The sequence below is a fragment of the Mytilus galloprovincialis genome, chromosome 8, assembly GCF_965363235.1.
Source record: "Mytilus galloprovincialis chromosome 8, xbMytGall1.hap1.1, whole genome shotgun sequence".
NCBI lineage: Eukaryota > Metazoa > Mollusca > Bivalvia > Mytilida > Mytilidae > Mytilus > Mytilus galloprovincialis.
In genome coordinates, this window is record NC_134845.1 from 51,127,292 (window position 1) to 51,143,130 (window position 15,839).

The following is a 15,839-nucleotide window of genomic DNA, read 5'->3' on the forward strand; positions in this document are numbered from 1 at the left end:
TGATTCATTTTTTGTCAAAATCAAACTAAGTTTAATTTTGGACCCTTTGGACCTTAATGTAGACCAATTTGAAAACGGGACCAAAAGTTAAAAATCTACATACACAGTCATGACAGTTAGATTCGGCATATCAAAGAACCCCAATTATTCAATTTTGATGAAATCAAACAAAGTTTAATTTTGGACCCTTTGGGCCCCTTATTCTGTTGGGACCAAAACTCCCAAAATCAATACCAACCTTCCTTTTATGGTCATAAACCTTGTGTTTAAATTTCATAGATTTCTATTTACTTATACTAACGTTATGGTGCGAAAACCAAGAAAAATGCTTATTTGGGTCCCTTTTTGGCCCCTAATTCCTAAACTGTTGGGACCTTAACTCCCAAAATCAATACCAACCTTCCTTTTGTAGTCATTAACATTGTGTTTAAATTTCATTGATTTCTATTTACTTAAACTAAAGTTATTGTGCGAAAACCAAGAATAATGCTTATTTGGGCCCTTTTTTGGCCCCTAATTCCTAAACTGTTGAAACCTAAACTCCCAAAATCAATCCCAACCGTTCTTTTGTGGTCATAAACCTTGTGTCAAAATTTCATAGATTTCTATTAACTTAAACTAAAGTTATAGTGCGAAAACCAAGAAAATGCTTATTTGGGCCCTTTTTGGCCCCTAATTCCTAAAATGTTGGGACCAAAACTCCCAAAATCAATACCAACCTTCCTTTTGTGGTCATAAACCTTGTGTTAAAATTTCATAGATTTCCATTCACTTTTACTAAAGTTAGAGTGCGAAAACTAAAAGTATTCGGACGCCGGACGACGACGACGACGACGACGCAGACGCCAACGTGATAGCAATATACGACGAATATTTTTTCAAATTTTGCGGTCGTATAAAAATCTTTCGTAAGAGGAACCTGAAATCTGAGGCCAAATTCGGTCCTAACCGGACCTACTCCTTTAAGCAGTTTCCAACCTGTCATTTCATCCAAGAGTTTCTACTTTAATCTAACCATAAATTTGATACTTGAAGAAAAGCCCTTTACACTTTTGAATTCAACATCTGTAAATGTCGGTTAAATGTTTAAAATCTATTCTTTTTTCTGAGAACGTTACATAAACTCACACCCCTAAAAACTGATCAGTAATTATGATAAAAGCAAGAAATCTTCAAAGGTATGAAATCTGAAATTTACAGCTTATTTCCTACGGCTTGTAGAGTTAAACTTTGGTAGTCTTGCTTGCTCTCCTTGTATACAAATTAATTCAAGCTTTGTTATTAACATTGACATCTTGAAACAATATATATATATATATATATTTCAACCTGTATACATTATCTATATTTAAATTTAATTGAACATTGTCCCAATTAAAATTGTTAAAATATACAAACAAAACAAGCTAGCTAACCAAAGTCTTGCTTTACATGCATTAGGAAATAAGCTGTAATAAAATTCATTCGCTGTCATTTAATGATGTGGTTCATAAGTCATAAATCTATTTACCTTTAGTTACTCCAAAATTTTCAATGAGACCTTGAAATAAAGATTCATCCTCATACTGATCTTCGCGAACTTGGACCCAAAATGAATCTTTTTCTAATTTTTTGGCTTGTACCTAAAAAAATATATATGTAAATACGTCAATTACAATAATCAAATGTAAATATGTAAACATTGAAGTTGTTTTTCAGGTCCAAACTAAGACAAGGAAATTTTCAGGTGAAGTGAAGAGTACAGGTTATTTTTGCTAAAACCTCAATTGCTTTTATGTTTTACATGTTATATTTGTAATATCTATCTTATTCTTGTTTTGATATTTTTTATTCAAATAAAATACATTTTATATCTCTGTAGTTACGTTTTTCATGTAAATTTGTCCATCTGTTTGCAATCTGGAAATCTGCCATGTCTTAATAAAGACACAATAAAGCTTTTGCTGTCGATTAAATTAGCCTCTGTGTTCCTTGTTGTCATAACTTACTGTTTGTGTATGTGTTCATCATAGAGAGTTGAAGAAAAGTGTATGAAAATTGAGTAAACCACGCTCGTTTTGAAAAGATAAACAACCATTTTTCTTATGTATCAGGTGATCGACAGTCATGTGGGTCAGTCATGTGACTTAATATTATAAAGTGATGATTAAGTCTATAAGAAGTTTATTTTTATCAATACAATTCTACTTTGAAACTTTTAAACAACTATTAAAAAAACTGTTCCAAGAAATAATGATTGAACACATAATGATTCCATAATAAACTTTTTTTTCTCACGTTTCGTGGACAATAAAGGGGGTGCACACTATTCACCCCAAAAGATGGTTGGTCAAAGTAGGACCTTAGTACTATATTTAGAAATTTTACCTGATTCCAGTTGAGTCGTTTGGTCTGCATTGGAGGTTGGTACTTCTTCTTCTTTATACCATATGGAAGACTAGTTGATGGGGCTGCGGGTGGACTCATGAATCCTCCTGGTGGGGGCGGAGGTGCTCCTGGAAATCCTGGTCCTCCTGGTGGGGGAGGAGGGGGTGGTACTCCTCCACCCCCTGGGAATGGTGGGGGAGGGGGTGGTGGCGGACCACCACCAAACCCTGGAGGAGGTGGTGGGGGAGGAGGAGGGGGAGGTCCTCCACCGCCCCCTGGTGGTGGTGGGGGTGGCGGTGGTGGAGGTGGAATAGCCCCTCCTCCTGGAGGTGGAGGTGGTGGTGGTGGTGGTGGCGGCCCTCCCCCTCCTCCAGCTGCTCCTGTGGACTGAATCTGAGCACCAATACCAAGTTTTATCTGCAAAGACAAGAAAATTCATCTTATTATCTATATATATATTTGAAATAAACATGATTATCATATATTTGATCATTTACACTGTGAATTCTTCTTTAATACACATATTTTATCCAGTTCATAGTTAATTATGAACTTTTAGATACAAAAACAAACATTATTTACTATTTGGGGATTTGACTAATTCACCGTTTCAGACAGTACTATTAACAATGTTTATATTTTTTCAAAACTTTTTTATCTTTTTTAATCTTGATTATTGAAAGGTGTGGCTTTTTTTTTTTAAATATTCGGAATTAAAATACAACTGACATAAACCTTACAGATTTCTTACTCCAGAGAATACTAAAGTATAACAAGTTTTGTTTTTTAGAGTACATGTAGTAATTAACTCTTTTTCATTTTACAAACAACATGCATGTTAAAAATTAAATGATATAATTAAATCCATTAAATTTATAAAAAATGTGTAATGTATTGTTCAGTCTGAGTTATTTTTATGGTATAAAATATTATTTTAAAAAATTGAAAAATTGAAAAATTGAAAAAAAAGCTAAAACCCCAAAACTCCACACATCATACTTTTCTCAAGGCTACCAAACCACAAATTCACAGCATACCATTAATCATCTAAAATGTATTGCGATGTACTTAAAATACAGTGATTATAATTAACCTTTATGTGATGATAAATGATAAGAATAAGAATTGAAATACGAATCTTAAGTGGAAGTGTGAGTAAAAACTATCCAACACCTAGGAATATCTAAAAAAAAATTGAAGTTGTGAAAAGGCATTCAGTAAAAGATATATGTGTGGATTAAAGAAAGCAAAAAAAGAAGAATTTATTTGATCTTTTCTTGTTTCTGTGACTATTTACTAAGAAGTAGATCATCACAATGAAAAATTCTTGTCATCATGCCAAAAAAAATCCATTTTATGTTACAAATCAGTTTGTTATGATTTCAAACACAAAAATTATTAAAAAAAAAATTAATACCATTTTGCATAATGTGACCTACCATTTTTCCAGTATGTTTAACCTAATGTGAATTTTATCAAAAATCTACATGTGACTTTTTTATTATCTGTGCAGCGAGATAACCCAGATTTCAGAATAGTCAGAATAGAAATTTTATAATCTAATGGAAGCAGAACTGTGTTTATGCTAAAGTGTTTCAGGACAAATTCACCATCTTGTATTCTACAACTAAAATTTATCTAAGGAAGGAACTGTGTAAAAGACTATAGTTCTGGCCTATCATATACAACTTAACAAAACAAATGAGTGTCTAAATTTAACTCTGTATCTTTTATGAATTGCAAGGGCATTTTTTATCCATTTATATCTATAAATAGTCTTGTTGTGTTTATATTATAGGATAATGATAAAAATCAGTACCTGAAAGAATTTATAAATAATACTTCTGTCACGGAAAAACCAATTTCTTGATAACCTTTTTTCTCTCACGGTAAAACCTGTTTATGAAATTTTTGATAACCTTTGTAAACTGACCTCTTATCTTTATACACGTAGTTTAACACATGTGCACTTGATGTTGTATTGTATAAATGTATAGTATAAATCAATTGAAGTTGCAAAAATATCAATGTAGATAGAAGTTGTCACATTGATTGTATATAAAATTAAAATTTATATATAAGATGCAAAATTAGAAAAAACAAGAATGTGTCCTCAGTACACGAATGCCCCACTCGCACTATCATTTTCCATGTTCAGTGGACCGTGAAATTGGGGTAAAAACTCTAATTTGGCATTAAAATTAGAAAGATCATATTATAGGGAACATGTGTACTAAGTTTGAAGTCGATTGGACTTCAACTTCATCAAAAACTACCTTGACCAAAAACTTTAACCTGAAGCGGGACGGACGGACGAACGGACGCACAGACCAGAAAACATAATGCCCCTCAACTATCGTAGGTGGGGCATAATAAAATGATGATACCAATGATTTTAATAGCTCAAACAGATTTAAAAGTAACGACACCTCTACTTATTACAAATTTTCTTGCAGAAAATTATTCTATGTAGATTTATTCATTAGGTTACTTTAAAAGAAAGCCAGAGAGGTACGGAATCAAAAGTGTGATGATAGAGCTAGAATGAATCAACCGACTCTTCCTGTTTCATTTACAATTTGTATTTCAAAAGTAAACTTATCATATCCTGAAAGTCTGATGAAGTAAACAATATGCAAGAAATTTTGTGTAAGACAGAGGGGTCTTACTGGCAAGCATGATGGGATTAAATTCTACCATGAAATAAGTGACCACGCGATACCTGATCTTGACCAGCTGGCATGCTATCCATAGTACTAAATCCTGACTTATTGCCAGCGGCAGTATTCATTAAAAACATTTTTTCCTGTTAAATCAGAATAAATAGCTGCTTAAAAAATTCTTGGAAGTTATAAAAATTAATCAAGATCTAGTACTGAAGTGGACAAAAGTTAAGAGTGTGGAAAATTGATTTAAAATTCTGTGTTCCTTAGAGCTATTTTTTTTATGCTTGTAGTTTGAAGGTGCTGTTAATGTATTGTGGAAAATAGCTCTAATGACAGCATTATTTGAGCGCTCAGATACATAAATGAATATCTGCAAACATTTTGTACATCTTTCCTTGTAGATGAAACTTCCCACAAAGCAATTTTCACATTTATTATAAAATCTTCACAAACATTTCTAAATCAAAGTATGTCTGACAAAAATCAGGTAACATGTGAATGTTGAAAAAAAAGTTATTATACAAAACAAATGTAAAATCATAGCTGAAATGTCTATCCAATTGTATACATCAAGGGTCCGGAAACGGTCATATATGCCAGACATGACCGATTCGGAAACTCAAAAGTCCTAAATCATTTATTGGGATTTAGGTCAAATTTTATTTTTCAACAGAAATAATTTCGGTCATTTCGTTGAGATTGAGTTTCAAATCGCCATTCTAAAAATATTTCTGTTTTTTTATCGATTTTATGTAATTAAACTGCCACTCCACACAGCTACTTTTGCATGCAATGGGTACTATTTCTGTACCAAAAATATGTAGTACTGGAAATCTACTTTTAATATTCAGTACTATTTTGTTACTTAATAATTATTGTAATATTAAGGTACCTGTATTTTACAGTACTTGATTTGTACTTGAAATTTAAGTACTACAGATTTTTGGTTGCACGGTTACATTTTCAGCATTTTCAGCATTTTGAAAGTTTGATCTTTTTCAAATCTCATAAAGTTATGATGTTCATACATGGAATACTGTGATCATTGTCGGTATTATTTTTGTACCAATATTTTAAGTACAAATCAAGTACTAGAAAATACAAGGACCTAAATTTGACAATAATTCTAAAGAATATTAGAAGTAAAGAAATAGTATTAAATATTAAAAGTAAGTTTCCAGTACTACAGATTATATGTACAGAAATAATACCTATACAAAATTAGCTGTGTACATGTGAACATTAATAATAGAATAATCCGGGGCTTAAATCAAAGACAGCAACTCAGAGACATATTCAGTGGTCTTGATGAATATGGAACATGTGGAACATGTGGAACAAAGAAACTAAGAGCAATGTTCTTGCATCTTCTTGGTTCAATTTGTATTTTATCAAGAGTTTTTCATATGTAAAAATAATAACTCTACTTATTCAAACTTGGATTCTTTCTAATATGAATACATCAACACAGATACAAAATCATGAAACAAATCCTTTGGAACTTGCATAGAAAAGATAGGAATTGATGTGAAAAAAGAATCTGCATCAATAAGTTTGTTTATCATATCGAAATGCTTTAATTATTACAACAGCTGGACAAAAATAATTATCCTCTGCACCTTCTAAATCTTTATAAAATATCAATAGAATTTCACAAAATGATGATGTGGCATAATATGAAACAGATTTTGTTAATAAAATAAAAATAGAATCTACTAGTGCACAAATTGTAAATAAATTTATCAACATGCCGAAAAATTATGAAATATATCTAAGATATATTTTGACCCAATGCCTTACTTTTTCTTTCATAACAGTGAGTTCATCCTCATATTTCTTCACTTTTTCTTCCAATGTCATTGCTTTGGCTTCTGATTCCTGTTTGGCAGTAATGGCTGTCTCTAATTTTGAACTTATTTCTACAATGCTGACTTCTGCATCTTCTACTCGTGATTTTTCATGTAATGAACCTGTTAGAAGAAACAGCATAAGAATATTCTTGTATAGACAATTTATATGTTAGAATAGGATAGAAAAGTGTAAGAATCCATGATTTCTGTATTGAAATATATACGCACTTTGAGTTTTCATCTATATTGAATAAACTAGTTCCTCTTTTTTTACTCCATAGTTCCAATGCAAGTAAGGCAAAGAAAGGTTTGAGAGCTCAAAACCAATTAAAACCTGTCCACATTTCTAATGTGTCTATCCTTAGCCAGATGCAGCTGTTAATCCAGTAGTTGTTGTTGTCTGACATAATAGTTTTATTTTAATAGGCCATTCTTTAAAGTTTTGAATTGTTTAACATTTTGTCAGCCTGTTAAATTTTACTTTGAGGTATCGTCTTTGTTTATTGTTGAAGGTGGTAGTTACATGTATCTATCAACATCTTTATCCTTGCAATGGATTGTTCTCTTCTTATTTCTACAGAACTAGATTAGCATTCAAGATCTGTTTTTTTTTTTATCTTCTTGAATAGATATTGTAGAGCAACGTACTTGTTTCTGAACTTATTTGTATTGTGCATTTTTTTCCTATGTTTTGTTTCTATATCAAAAACCTTATCTGTAATTGTCACTCTATCATTTATTATGTTTAGAGAGGGTGGTAAAGGGTTATTTTTGTGCAACATGTTTTGCCATTTTTATTTCACGTGCAGCTGTGAAAAAGGTTCGTTATTCACCGTGTTTCGTGAAATCGGTAAAAAGATCAACGTGCAAGACATTTTTAATTGTTCGTTCATCGTGAAATGGCAATTTTATTTCGCGTTCTTCCGTGCAGATACCCCCCCTTTACGCCCCTCTTTAGATGTCTATTGTGATGAATTTCAATAATATACACAACATACTACAGATAAAACAATTCCAAAACAATTCATGAAAACAAGACTGCTATTATCAATCAAATTTTACATGTCCAAAACCATATACTCTCACTCATTTATAAAAGACAAATATTTTTTTTCACTTTTGAATCAGGTAAAACAGAATATACCAGATGCTCCGCAGGGCGTAGCTTTATACGACCGCAGAGGTTGAACCCTGAACGGTTGGGGCAAGTATGGACACAACATTCAAGCTGGATTCAGCTCTAAATTTGGATTGTGATTAAATAGTTGACACAGCATAGGTTTCTGACACAGAATGAATGTGTTCTAATGAACTTAAAATTTTTGTTTTCTCTTAGAGCAATTCACTATGCTGTTGAATATTACTCCTCTCAAAAAAATGTTTGAAGAAATTTTCTTTTTTATTTATGAAATTTCAAATGAGAAAAATTGAACCCAATTTTTTTAATCACATCCCCCTTTCCCTTATTCCAAAACTAATCTCAATTAAAATTTCTAATGGAGTTTGCAACAATAACTACTCATTTAAATACATCATAAAATATTAAGATGTAAAACAAGTGAAACTGCGAGCTACTGCTCACTGATGATACCCCCACCGCAAGTGGATAATATTAATAGTGTAAAAATATGCAAGTGTTCGGTAAACAGGAAGTTGTCGAGTGATGAATCTGAAAACGCATCACACGGTATAGCTGACTTATATAAATACTGAAACCAAATTTCAGAAATCCTTGTATTGTAGTTCCTGAGAAAAATGTGACGAAAATTTTCAACTTGGCTATCATGTGTAAAATCAGACAAGTGTTCGGTAAACAGGAAGTTGTCAAGTGATGAATCTGAAAACGCATCACACGGTATGGCTGACATATATAAATGTTGATACCAAATTACAGAAAGGGTGGTTGTGTAGTTCCTGAGAAAAATGTGACGAAAGTTTCATGGGACGGACTGACTGACGGACGGACTGATGGACAGACAGAGGTAAAACAGTATACCCCCCTTTTTTAAAGCGGGGGTATAAAAACTGCTTGTTATCACTGAATGGTAAAGATTATTTTAATTTATCGGTAGTAAAAAGTGAATATACATTGTATATTGTATATAACAAAGATTTAAGTTGATTCTGGACAAAGAAAGATAACTCCAATTAAAAAAAAATCTTGCTATTGCACAATATTTTGCAATTAGATATTTCTTGCTTACTATTCTGGACAAAGAAAGATAACTCTAATTAAAAAAAATTTTGCTATTTCACAATATTGTGCAATTAGATATTTCTTGCTATTGCGGAATACTGTGCAATTGAAAAGACTTGCTATTGCACAATACTTAATATAATAATTTTAGATCCTGATTTGGACCAACTTGAAAACTGGGCCCATAATAAAAAATCTAAGTACATTTTTGGATTCAGCATATCAAAGAACCCCAAGATTTCAATTTTTGTTAAAATCAGACTAAGTTTAATTTTGGACCCTTTGGACTTTAGTGTAGACCAATTTGAAAACAGGACCAAAAATGAAGAATCTACATACACAGTTAGATTTGGTATATCAAAGAACCCCATTTATTCAATTTTTGATGAAATCAAACAAAGTTTAATTTTGGACCCCGATTTGGACCAACTTGAAAACTGGGCCAATAATCAAGAATCTAAGTACATTTTTAGATTCAGCATATCAAAGAACCTAACTGATTCATTTTTTGTCAAAATCAAACTAAGTTTAATTTTGGACCCTTTGGACCTTAATGTAGACCAATTTGAAAACGGGACCAAAAGTTAAGAATCTACATACACAGTCATGACAGCTAGATTCGGCATATCAAAGAACCCCAATTATTCAATTTGGATGAAATCAAACAAAGTTTAATTTTGGACCCTTTGGGCCCCTTATTCTGTTGGGACCAAAACTCCCAAAATCAATACCAACCTTCCTTTTATGGTCATAAACCTTGTGTTTAAATTTCATAGATTTCTATTTACTTATACTAACGTTATGGTGCGAAAACCAAGAAAAATGCTTATTTGGGTCCCTTTTTGGCCCCTAATTCCTAAACTGTTGGGACCTAAACTCCCAAAATCAATACCAACCTTCCTTTTGTAGTCATTAACATTGTGTTTAAATTTCATTGATTTCTATTTACTTAAACTAAAGTTATTGTGTGAAAACCAAGAATAATGCTTATTTGGGCCCTTTTTTGGCCCCTAATTCCTAAACTGTTGAAACCAAAACTCCCAAAATCAATCCCAACCGTTCTTTTGTGGTCATAAACCTTGTGTCAAAATTTCATAGATTTCTATTAACTTAAACTAAAGTTATAGTGCGAAAACCAAGAAAATGCTTATTTGGGCCCTTTTTGGCCCCTAATTCCTAAAATGTTGGGACCAAAACTCCCAAAATCAATACCAACCTTCCTTTTGTGGTCATAAACCTTGTGTTAAAATTTCATAGATTTCCATTCACTTTTACTAAAGTTAGAGTGCGAAAACTAAAAGTATTCGGACGACGACGCCAACGTGATAGCAATATACGACGAAAAAATTTTCAAATTTTGCGGTCGTATAAAAATGACTACCAACTGTAAAACTTACTTAGTAAAGGTTCTACATCAATATCAAATCTCTTTGTGTGTCTGAAATCTGGGTCTGTTCCATTCTTATGTAAAACTATCTGGGTTATACATTCTTCTATTAACTTATAATATTGAGGTCTGAAAAGGTAAAAAGTGCAACTAAGTGGTGAATAAATACATAAAATACATTCACTGATTTCTAAGATGTTTATTCTTTGTTTTACATTTTGTTAAGTTAGAGTTTCAAAGTTTGTTAAAGGTAGATAACTCTGTAAAAATCAGCTGAACATTTTAATCAAATTCTATTTAGAAGGAAATATCAAGCTTTTCAATGATCAAAATTAATGTTTGTCAAACTGCTATAAACATTTATCAATTGAAATTTTTCAGATAAAATGTGTGGTTTTTTTTTAATTTTTAATATTTTTTATCAAAGGGTTAAAGTAAATATTTTGTCAAAATATTATGAAAATTATACCAGACAAATCAATTTTAGTCAAGGAGTTTGGTACCACTTTAACTACTTACCTAGCATATGCATCATCTCGTACAATTAATAAATGCTGTAATATGGATAAAAAGTAAGGTTCTGATATTGTGTCTTTTGTTGAATTATAAACAAGGTCAAAACACTGACGTGGATCTCTAAGATATGGTTAAGAATAAATAATCATTTGTGAGACAACAATATTGAATGACTTCTGTTTGTTTAACTACATGTGTTGTAATAAAAAGTTAATTTTAATTCTGTAATAAATACCTTCAAAGCACCTTATATCCAACAAAATTATGCCTGTAATTACTTTACAACAAAATAAAAAAAAAATCAACTTCCTTTTTATTTTTTCAGTGAAATCAGTTAAAAAGTTAACTCAATGATGAGGGAATACCACATGATTTACATGTAGCATCATTTCGGATTTTTAATGTAACCTATTATAAATATACCTAAGGGTTTAAACAGTATCTAACTATTAACAATGCACTAAACATATGTCTATCTTAGCAGTAAATAACTGAAAAGTGTTCAACATAGAGAAATATCCAGTTTTGGCTGACAATAGAAATAAGAAGATGTTGTTTGAGTGCCAATGAGACAACTCTCCATCCAAGTCATAATATGTAAAAAGTAAACAATTACAGGTCAAAGTATGGCCTTCAACATCCAAGTCTTGGCTCACACCTAACAACAAGCTATAAAGGGTCCAAAAATGACTAGTGTAAAAAATTCAAACAGGAATATCAAATTTTATAAAAATTGATAAACATTTATGAACCACATCAACTAACGACAACCAATGAACAACGTGTTCCTGACTTAGGACAGGTGCAAACAAATGCAGGTATATAAGGGTAACTTATAATCTGGTATAAAGGATACTCTAGCTCAATATGAGCATTATCATAACGATGAACAAATTCATCTAAATCTTCTTCTTTATGGTCATGGAAAATTCTTAAATGTGTCTGTAATTCTTCATCTTGCTGAGTATCTAATGACTAAAATTAAAAGACAAAATATAAATGATACTGAAAAAATACTCTGACCAAAATGAAATTCCACCTTTATAAGTTTAAAGTCATATGAAATGAGTGACTGGTGAAAAATAATGTTTATCCAATTCTTAAACCAATGCATGTATATATCATAAACTTAGTCTTCTGTGCACTATTTAATCATTTGTAAGGCAAAACTATTGTATAATTGTCATTTTGTTGTCTCTGTCTGTTATGATTTAACAAATATGGCAGCTAATTAATTGCTGTGTTTTGAAGCCATTGTTTACAGATTGTCACCTTATAGTAAACAATCAACAAAGAAGCATGGCTACTGAAGTGTATAACATGTATAATCAGATAATAGTTTATTTCAATGACAGATCCATACGTTTTGCGATCACTGGATTTTTACGAGAAGGGTCGCGCTTAGGTCACTTGCATACAGAGAATTGATTCCTGGTAACAATTACTTAAAAAAAAGTAAACTTCTTCCAAATGTGGACAAATTAAAGAATTTTCTCAAAAAAATAGTATATGTACATAAGTTTTATATAAAAAACTTTCCATCTAGTTATAAAAAAACATGCATAATTTTTTTTTAATTTGAGGTTTCATATGACTTTAATGTGTCATTGGGCTTTTCTGTATTTATCTTCCTCAGGAGTGCTCAAGGAGTATAAGAAGTATATTTTAATTCTTGGATAAGTTATTATTTTGAATACATTGATCATTAACCTTTTCATGGTAAAAAGTACAAATTCAAAGGGTCTATATCTTTTTTTCTATGCCTTTTCAGTTGTTTTGATGTTACATCATTGACGATGTCTTGACAACACTCATTGTTGTATGACGTCCTAGAAGTGAAATCATTGAATCTATTTCACCTGTGAAATAATTTATTCTTACTTCATTGGGAAGTCACGGTATCTTTTATTGCCACCAATGAAATCAATTTTAGAAATACAAACCCCAATCAGATCTATCATCCCTGTCCTCATTATTTCATTCCGTAAATGCAGTCTGAAATCTAGGTCATCAGGCGTACTGACAATAGCATTGACTAGTTGAATGTTTGCCACTTGCATAGGTTGGTTGTCCCGCATACCTAAACCCATGATTATTGGCACAAATCTATCTCGCCCTCGAATCTCTCCACATACTGTTATACCCTCCAAAACTTTTTCATGTCTGCAAAGAAATTAGAATTAGAACTGATAATATAAAAAAGACCTAAATATATGTCAATAATTAGGTGAAACAACAATACAAAAGTATATGACAGGTGTATGAAGATATTGAATATAAAGTAGTTCTTTTAAAAGCACTATTACAACTATATATATATATGTATAATGGCACTTTGACACCATTTTTTACTAAAGGGTAAAACAGCTGGAAACATTTCATCTTGAAAATTCTGATTGAAGAGATACCAACTTTTCCTGTTATGATTTTGAATTAACCAAATGAAAAAGTATATTCTTCCTTAATCTGTTAATGATAAGGGATACAATTTCAAGTCTGGAGGATGTTCAGCAGATAACTGTCAATCAACTAAAAAAGTCTTACATCTGGAACATTATACCAGATATTTTTTTAATTCCTAAGGATAAATGTTTAAGCCTATAGATCAATTCTGGTCTAACCTTGAAATAGCAGGAATTAATAAATAGAACTTATTGCTATTTGAGAATTTGCAAGGCTTGACCTGAGAATTTGCATCACTTGAACTATTAATGTCAGATTTTTCTATTGTGACCTCAGGGGAACATGTGTGTTGTCAATGTAGTCTTTTTACTGCTAACTTTTACATATAAATCATCAGGGCCCTTATAGTTTGTAATACCTACCCATCTGGAGGTACTATACATATAGCAGCTAGAAGTCTGACAGCCTCTAACATTGTATTAGGGTCTGAAGGATCAACTGTTCTAGATAATATAGTTAAGGCTTCTTCATGTCCTATCATTTGCATCAAACCAAACTGAAAATAGAGATATATATAAAAGATATTCTGTTGTCAGAAATGAAACCAAGAACATTGATGTATTACACAGAATAAAACTTTCAACTAAAACAGGTATTTTTTTGTTTCAAAAGCTGAAAAACAGAAATGAGTTTATAAAAACTCGCCAACATGTGAATTCAAATATTGTGTTATTCAAATTACAGTTTATAAATGACTAAACAATAGAAAAGATCTTTAATTCCCACTATAACAGAATACTCTAAATGTATCTATTTCATGGGATACCAACTTTTGTAGATTTTTGTTGGACATAGCAAACCAAAAACATTAGAATCAAACAAAAAATTGATCCCAAGTTTCAATTGTGTTATGCAAGAATGAATTGAAAACATGAGAGGGTCTAATTTCATTGCTGATTGATGTTTTACTGTATAAGTAGCTTAGAATTAAATTTCTGTATTGTGCAAGGATTTAAGTAGAAATACTATTAATTCCTTGTATTAAGTGTGAATTTTATAACACTTTCCACAGATTTTTAAGAAAACAAATTAATGCGAAAGAAGAATGTGTCTAGGGTACATAAATGCCCTCACTTGTAAATTGAAGTGAAGAAATGGCGAAGTCAGCCATTTTTTTTTATATATATAAAGGGACACAAATAAAACAGTGAAGGTGACACTGTCTAAATTCCAAAACACATATCTGTTTATGGTGATAATAAGCATTGTGTATAAATTTCCAAACATTTGGTTCAGGAACAATAAAGTTAGTGTACTGAAACTACTTTCAGAATGTACAAACAGATGGACAGAAGAAAGTACAAACAGATAAGAATAAACCTTAATGTGCCCTATAATATTGGACATGGAACATATAAAGTATACTTAATTAATGTTGTTCATACAAGACGTTACCTTATTGTTCATAAATGCTTTGAGACATCTTACAGCCTCATATGTACTTCTTCTTTCTGTTTTTCTAAAAATAAACAAAAAAGAATGAACATAACAAACTATCCTTTGCAAGCCATTTGAGTTGTAGATTTGCTGTCTCCTTCTTAATTTTCTAGAGCTCTCTTCTTATATTTATAATATGCACATCTTACTCTGTTCAGTGTATTTCTTAATTCAAGGCAATTTGATGCTACGCACATAAAAAATAAATGGACTGATTATTTGGTAGCATTAGATCGATTAACCTTAAAGATCAGATGAACAATCAGACTTCTATAGTAGGCCAGGCCTGAAAATGTAAACAGGACGTTTCTAGTCTGCTTGACACAAACAGTAGCAAAATACTGGAAACAAACTTCTTTCCCATATGCCTTTTTTCCTGTTTAGCCCTTTCCAGATGGCCTTACAGCTTTCTATTCTTGTGATTTTCTAATTATATTGGTGTGATTCTACAAGGGAGATGCGGAAAAATACACATTTGGGTTGATTTATATTCACATTATTTTTCCAGTTGCAAAGTGAAAAAAATAAACTGCTCACAAAAATTGTGGCTATTTTAAACAAATTACTTACGAATCACAGCAGTAAGTTAAATTCCTTAAAATTCCATTTAATCCAGCTACACCAAACTCTTGTACCCAACTGTAATCATAAAGAACATCAGTATGAACATAATGATGAATAAGATATTTCTATAAAAGTGTTAATAAATAGTTTTTTTATCATAATTGTTTTGTACATAATTTATACAACATGTAATTTGTTTTCTTTTTTTCAGCTGGTTAATAGGCATTGATTTATCAAACTTTATTAATGTAATTATCTTTTTTCATTTTTCATAAATTTTCAACAAATAAACTTCAATTTTCATAAAGGAACTCTTCAAGGTATTATTTAAGGATGTTCAGTAGGTAATTTCTTCATTAAAGGTAAACCTTTTCATGTTTTACATAAAAATT

At 31.2% G+C, this 15,839-nt stretch overlaps 1 protein-coding gene across 4 annotated transcripts in view; it reads right to left on the reverse strand.

The window, feature by feature from the left end:
- LOC143042163 (protein diaphanous homolog 2-like) overlaps positions 1–15,839 on the reverse strand; it is a 50,460-nt gene that overhangs the window by 18,456 nt on the left and 16,165 nt on the right. For 3 of the 4 annotated variants that reach the window (XM_076214426.1, XM_076214425.1, XM_076214429.1), the window contains exons 5-15: positions 15,454–15,522; positions 14,842–14,905; positions 13,809–13,942; positions 12,927–13,146; positions 11,840–11,958; positions 10,987–11,103; positions 10,478–10,596; positions 6,834–7,003; positions 5,090–5,173; positions 2,368–2,784; positions 1,511–1,622 (exon numbers count right to left, since the gene is read on the reverse strand). In XM_076214426.1, the coding sequence (XP_076070541.1) occupies positions 1,511–1,622; positions 2,368–2,784; positions 5,090–5,173; positions 6,834–7,003; positions 10,478–10,596; positions 10,987–11,103; positions 11,840–11,958; positions 12,927–13,146; positions 13,809–13,942; positions 14,842–14,905; positions 15,454–15,522 (1,625 nt within the window). The remainder of the gene's footprint in view (positions 1–1,510; positions 1,623–2,367; positions 2,785–5,089; positions 5,174–6,833; positions 7,004–10,477; positions 10,597–10,986; positions 11,104–11,839; positions 11,959–12,926; positions 13,147–13,808; positions 13,943–14,841; positions 14,906–15,453; positions 15,523–15,839) is intronic. The other variant, XM_076214428.1, reaches the window with a different exon arrangement.